This window comes from Amblyomma maculatum, chromosome 1 (assembly GCF_055883805.1).
Source record: "Amblyomma maculatum isolate TAMU_Amacu chromosome 1, ASM5588380v1, whole genome shotgun sequence".
NCBI lineage: Eukaryota > Metazoa > Arthropoda > Arachnida > Ixodida > Ixodidae > Amblyomma > Amblyomma maculatum.
The window spans coordinates 221,477,061-221,484,375 of record NC_139344.1 but is presented as its reverse complement, the minus strand read 5'-3'; the positions used below and the strand labels follow the sequence as shown (position 1 = coordinate 221,484,375).

The window sequence follows — 7,315 nt, the reverse complement described above, 5'->3', positions numbered from 1 at the left end:
ACGATGCGAAACAAAAACAGAAAACAAATAATTGTTTGTGCTCGGAGCACATTTAGAAAGTCATTTGTATGGTTTAGCGTATACGCGAACATGCAGAAAGGCACCGAAAATTTGAGAGCGGCATACAGTGACTCATTTCTTTCTTTCTTTTTCTTTGAAAATAAACACAGAAGCTTTGATTTTGTACTACAATCTCATCGACGTGATATATATATAACTGGACGGGATATATAACCTTCCCAACGGATGCTGTGTTTTTGTAGGTTAAGCCTTGCACGTTATAATGCTCTCTTAAAAACAGACGCTAATCCTTGAGACCACAAAATGAAAGAAAAACAGCTATGTTGTTATGAAAGAGGTTCGTGGTCATGCCCACATGAAAAGAAGCAGCAATGAACATTCAAAAAATGCAAGGCCGGCGTTCCCTAAAGAAACGGTCACATTAGCAATACTGACGACAGCGGATATACGTGAGCTTGGAGTGACACCGTTAATGATGCTCAGATTAAGAGAAGAGCCCTCAAGTGAAACAGTTAGGCGTTAACAAGCGTTTCCTTTTATTTTTATTTCTCCAATTCGCGTTTATATCGCGCGCGCACAATCGGCAAAATGCGCACGTTCGAATGGCTTCTGTTTGTACCCACGAGCTAAGCGTTAAGCAGGTATCAAAACGCCAGGTTACAATTAACCTTATTATGTCTTAACGCATGCGGTCAAAAGTCAACAGCAGTTTGGAGTTGTGTAGCTACAACGCTTCTTTAGCTACACTGAACAACTCTGTGACGCAAATAAACGATTTGAAATTACAGAAAGGCTGCGAAATTTCCAGACGCCAGCGACCTGGACATAACCACTCTGTGCGAAGCAGCGGCTAATAGTTTTAAAATATCGAGAAACTTTTAAAAACCCGCCGAATCGCTTGAAGTTTTCGTTTACTTTATAACACTTACGATCATACCTCTGTAAACCCCCATTCATCGCCAGCTGCCTGTCGCCACGAGTTTTCGATAACATCCCAGCGTATTGCACATCCCAGGGGTGATGTTTGGAAAGCATTAAGTTCTGCCCTCGCCATGCTCGTGTACGTACTGTACTGTAAGGTGCCGTTCATCCGGATTTCCCGAATTTTATTTTTCGCGAATAATTTACCATATGAAGGGCAACCCATGCGAAAAAAAATATATATAAAACAGATGAGCATAGGTGGGCTCGCGCCGATCATCGGCGCTAAGTTGTAAAGCAAAAGTCGAGATATATTTTGCAACGTCTCAGGGGGCTGCAAAAGCGCTTCTACGCGCTCGTATTTTGTTTTGTTTTTTCACACGCACATCGTAGATGTTGTGAGTCCACAGAACACCGGTTTGGGGACGTCAGTAGTAGTTGTAGAAGTTCCGCGCTGCGCCGATACGCTTGCCGAACTGGCCATGGATGGAGTGTGCGTATCCCGGGTATTGTCCGTCCAGTGGCGGCGCGGCCAGCACAACGGGCGGAGCGGCCGCTGCGGGGGCCTGCAGCACGGGTACCTTGAACACCTTGCGAACGCGCTTGACGTAGGGCACGCTGGCCACGGGCACGGCGGACGACGCAGCTGCGGCGACCACGGGTCTGGCCAGCGCCAGGCCTCGGATGACGTTCACGTAGGGCGAGTTGTAGACGGCGCTGGCCGGTGCGCTGGCTGCCGTTCCGGGCTCGTTGGTGTTGACAATGACGCGGAAACCGTACGCATCGGCCACATACTCGACGCGTCGCTGGCGGCCGTCGATGTCGGTGATGGTGTAGCCTCCGCGCTTGTTGCCGTACGCATCTCCTACCTCCCAGCGACCGTTGGTGGCTCCCAGCGGGTCGACGATGTCGTAGCTGAACTGGTAGTTGCCGTAGTCCTGCATCAAAGCAAAAACTGGTGTCAAGGGTCCAGCGGGACGGGACGCCTCTCTGCACAGTCCATATCGCGGCGGTCGTACCGCACGTAACACTACACACAGGCTGGCCTCTACACGCTTCCGCAATCAGTCGCGCCACTGTAAGATAACTACGGCTGTTAACCGCGGGGATGTACGCTCCGTAAAGATAATTACTTCGAGATGGGTATGCCGCCTGATGAATACGATAGCAAGAAAAAAAAAGGAATTAAAAGAAATTATGCTCCTTAAACTGAGAAGTTTGAACAACATGTTTTTTCTTTTTTGTTTTTTTAGGTCAGCTTCGAGTACCAAGGTTTTCTTGTGGCACTTTCAAAACTTCTCTTCTTTCTAAAACAAATTTATAAACTGCAGCATGCTGAGAGGAGCAGCGCTTAGTGATTACTCTTTTTGAATATCCTAAAGGAAGGAAGAGATGTATCGTTTAAATATTAGCAATAATAAAACCACTTGCTTGCAGCATCTGAGACATGTATAGCCAACACCGATAAAAGAGACCAGGGTATTCGCGGCTTTTAGCAAAGAGAATACGTACTGGTGCATATGCAGATCGACCTACCCGGACGTCGGCTACGCAGACGCAGTGGACATTTTTCCACACCTATGGTTTGTATGGTTTAACGTCTCAAAGCAACTAAGGCTATGAGAGACGCCGTAGTGGAGGGCTTCGGAAATTTAGACCACCCGGGGCTCTTTAACGTACACTGACATCGCACAGCACACGGACGCCACTCCGTTTCGCCTCCATCGTAACGCAGCCGCCGGCGGTCGGGTCGAACCCGAATACTCAGGTACAGTAGCCGAGCATCCTAACCACTGCGAAACCGCGGCGGGGCTTTTCTACACCTATGTCAGTACGCATGCGCAGGAGGCGTTTAAGCAGACACTAAATATGGCATGCATACGTCTACGCTAATATGTCTTCGCTATGCTAAAAGCATCTATTTTCTTGTAGCTGTGGAGGTCGGAACGCCACCAGGAAGCAGGCTTATCTGCGTTGATACACTGCCTCTTCAATACTTAATCTCTCTCTTTTCCTATAGGCGTCACCTTTTGCGCCGAGATTTTCCTCTCCGCTTATCCATGCCTGGCATGGCCTGCCAGCTCTGCTTTTGAAGCCAGTGAAACTTTATGCCTTCAGTCTATAGGCACCGTGCAGAAACCCAGGGGGCAGCACACGCGGCGAACAGGCAGCGCCACGAGTGAGCGCCGGAACAATTTGATAGGGAGACGCGCGGCCGCCTAGGCAGGGCGCGCGCTTGAAAAGGCGGCCTGCTCAACGAAATGGTAGCAGTTTTAGCCAGCTCGAGCGACGTAGCGATAGCACAAACGATGCGAGAGCCACAAGACGCAGAGACAGAGACGAGCCCTGGCCGCCCGCTGGGCGTTTATTTCTAGGCTGGAAACACGCGAAACGGAAGACGACAGAAGAAGCGCGCGCAGTTGGAAAAGGCCGAGCAAAAAACGAAGGAGGTGGGAGGGTGGGGACGCAAAAAACACGGTAAAACTGTAGAAAAATACAAAAAAAAAAATTCGTGGCGAACCAAGTGTGGTACAGCTTCACAAAGGCCAGCTCGAAGGCCTCAAGCTGGGGTGGGTGATAGAAAAAAAAAAAAAAAAAAAAAGAGGAAAACTGCGGGGAATCGAGCGGCCGAGAAGGGTGGAACGAGTATGGGAGAAGAATAGGAATGAATGAAGCTGTAGTCGAAGAAGAGAAAAAACCCTAAAAAAAAAAGGGGGGACAAGCCTGAAAACTCGAGAACGCGATTACCGGGGCCTGAAGATGCCGCAGGCACTGATATTACGCAGACGGATTTTGAAGAGCTTAAGCTGTTTTCTGGTGAGGCGGTTGCCACTTTTCTCGACGATAAATTAAAGGATGGCAGATGGCACGCGGTCGCTGATACAGCGACACAGCTATGAGAATGGAAACTGCCTTACAGCACCGCACAAACGATCTACAGTTTCTAATACACATTCATGTCTTCCTCTCTGTCACATGTCAGAATTGTGCCATGCTTAATTTTCTTTTTCGTTGAAAGAACGTCCTGCCTCATCCCGACTTGAATGCTAGTTTTCTTTCGCTTTTTTTTTAATGATACTTAATGCCTCTTTAGCGGTACTTTCAAGTCCTCTGCCACGAAATTAAGTTTTGACACGGGGAGGTAACAGGGCAGCCAGCCGCTCGACAACTTGTATGGAGGGAGCAAGATCTGTTCAGAGTGTCCACGAATAAGTAAAAAAAAAAAAAAAAAACATTTTTTTTACTTATTTTTTATTACAGTCTCGATTGAGCAGTATCGCATGAGAAACAGCTTATCATTCGAGGTTCAACAACTCAGTAGACATCGAAATGTCATTAACACAACTAAATGAATAAAGCGTATGGAATGGCACCTCCTGAATCACATCTACAGAGGAGGGCGAAGTGTACAGCGAAGGATGGCGAGGAAAAAAAAAAATATCAGGCTGGGGGACGGGCAAAGGAAGCCGCCCAAGAGGAGAAGGAAAGTAGCAGCATAAGCGTGGAAGGAAAGGGTGTGGAAAGAAGAAAAGGAACGAGCTGGGAGGAGGAAAAAAATAATGAAAGCAAGCAAGCAAGCAAAAAAAAAAAAAGTTGCCAAGGCAAATTTGCGAAACTAATGCGCAAGACATAGTAAATGCGCCATTTAAACACTCCATTCCTGTTGATTACTCTCTGCATTGTACTGGTGCTTATGCAAGCTATCGTAGACAGGGAAATATAGACCACAGGACAGCATAAATAAAATTATGCAATGAACAACTGCATCCACGAGCGCCGCCCACAGGCGCGCACGGCGGTCCCAGTAGCGCTGATGCCTATGAGCTGCCCAATTTCTTTAAATATTATTTTTTTTTTGAGGGTTGAGAAAGGATGCTAATGCAGGTGAAGGTATAGTCTGTCCTCTTTCGGGAAAAATGCTTCCCGGTAAATCTGGACGCGGCAATACCCGGGCATGATTGCCAGCTCACTGCTCGTTGGAAGGCAGCGATTCGCCTTAGCGTCGCTTCGCTTCGTAAAGCTTATTCGGTGGCGCGAAAAATATTTTATCAGGCCAGTGAAAATGTGTGCAATAGCAGCAATCCAAGGTCTGCAACCTAGCAATTCATTTGTGACCATAGAATGCCGCGAATCGAAAGAACGTACGGCGAATGCGCCCCACGCACAGCAGATCCGCCGCGTCTCCGCTGCGCGGCCGGGCGCACGTCTCCCTACCAAACTGTTCTTCCCGCCGCGAGGGGCGCGCGCGTCGCACCGCGAGTTACTCCTGCACGGTGCCTATAATACTAAACATTGATAAGTACGTTCACTCGTGAAGCCGAATACTTACCTCATGAAAGGGGTAATGTGATGACTGTATGGCTAATAGACATTCGGACAGATAGTGACCCCTACCTACCCCCTAATTCAGGGAGTGTTTGGCTCGCCTGGGGATCAGCTGCAAGACCAGCTGGCCATCGTACGGCAAGTCTGCGACCAACTCATCGGGGAAAAAAAAAAAAAGAAAAAAAAAAGAAAAAAAAAAACCTGCGAATAAAGTGTGTTCTCTCTACCTCTTCATGAAAGCGAACGTTACCATTTTGAAAAAATCGCATCACGACTGTTAACTACTCGTATGCTGGTTTTTCGTCAACGAAACCGCGCGTACAAGCCACAATACATCGCAGCCCCTTCCACTTGACCATGCAAGAGCCGCCTATATTGCCAAGCACGAACTTCAGCTGTCTATGTGTCACGCGGCGCATTCCCAAACCCGTAAGTTCGCCTGCAAGGGGCGTCGCACTCGGCAAGCGATCACGTACGCCTCATTCGTGCATGCCTCTATGTTGCATGCCGTCAAAAAGGGAGAGAGTCACGTTTGAGCGGAGAAGAAAAAACAAAGCGTATAGGTATACTTACGTCCTGAGCTCTGTGCTGTGTACTTTCACCGCCCAGCAGCGGAACGCCAGCATTTGCCACGGCAAGCGTCCCGAGCATCACGAGCAGCTGTAATTGCACAGATTTCAAGGTTTATTTGTGCCGTTGCAAAGTGAATGCTGCATGCACATTTCCCTAGCCAGTACCCCGTAATAGTGCTGCCACTGATTGCCCTTACATTTTCTTCTGGTCAGATGAAACTTTGTTCTGAACTCGCAAAGCAGCGTTAGCACCGCGGAAAACAGCACCTTTCTGTCACCAGTGGCGACGTCTCCCGCGTACAGTTCGTTGTTTAACCTAAGACCACAATATAGTCACAATGTGATAAAGCATTGGTATACTGACCTAAAATCATATGCTCTTTTTCCAACTACACAATCAAACAAGCGGTCTCATTTCAATTACAATGTGCAAATAGAATTAAATAACATTTGAAAGCTGCGCTACAGAGGAAATAAACCTAGCTGCCAAAGTCTACGCTCTGTGCGAAATGACTGTAATGACTGCGCAGATTTATAGCTCAGATACAATACTGTGCAGTAATTCTGTTTCAACATACAGAAGCGAACCGACTGCGCCGTGCGTCATTTTTGGTAACAATCGCAAAAATTGCGAAAGCTTAACGTGACTAAACGTAGTATAGCGTGCGAAAACACAAGTTTGACGTAGTTTATCTCGGTAGGTGGTAGATGCAAATGACGTTGTCAATGTCTTCTTCCCCACTGTTGTTCACGTGGCGCGGCGAATATCAGCCTCCGACAGCAGTCGCGAAGGACCATGCTCGCTATCCATTTAGAAGCAGACAGAATAAAGCCGGCTAATCACGCGAGTTTATACGGTTAAACCACGTTACACATGCGTCATTGCTGACGTCACACACATGTTTAATGTAAGCAAACACAAAGGTTTGGTTTTGGTTTGTTTTGTGTGGTTTAACGTCCCAAAGCAACACAGCTGGCTATGTATGAAAAACGCCGTAAAGTGGAGGGTTCCAAAAATGTTTACACCTTGGGTTCTTCAACGTGCACTGACATCGCACAGCACACGGGCGACTTACTTTTCCACCGAAAAGCGGCCGCCGCGGCCGTGATTGGATTTCGTATCCTAGCGCCCAAACTATAAAGCACTACGATATTTCCCACATATGTTTTCGAAGTAGTACATTCGCAATGAAAAGACAGAACTTAAAGAGCATTTCGACCAAACAAGCTGACAGTGCGTCGGTCCTGCCCCATTCGAGTGACAAAGGATGGGTTTGTTTGCTGGCCATAGGTTGATGGGTCGTAGCGGTGATGGTGTCATGAGGCAACGCGCTAAGAACGCGTTGTCCAAGGTGTACACGCGCACACGGCAGCTTTCGCTAATGTTTCAGTGACGGGCGTTCATACCGGTTTAATGATTCATAGGAGTATCACCTGCATTTCACCTCTGACTTACATTTCAGCAATTTCCACCC

General features: G+C 47.7%; 1 protein-coding gene across 1 annotated transcript; it reads right to left on the bottom strand.

Moving 5' to 3' along the window:
* Nucleotides 1-6,038, bottom strand: LOC146205682 (uncharacterized). The gene is made up of 2 exons (XM_084586946.1): nucleotides 5,842-6,038; nucleotides 1-1,880 (listed from the first exon to the last, which is right to left on the bottom strand). Exons 1-2 carry the CDS (start codon nucleotides 5,917-5,919, stop codon nucleotides 1,371-1,373), a joined length of 588 nt encoding a protein of 195 aa, XP_084443072.1. The 5' UTR covers nucleotides 5,920-6,038; the 3' UTR covers nucleotides 1-1,370.
* Between the last annotated feature and the right edge of the window lie 1,277 nt (nucleotides 6,039-7,315).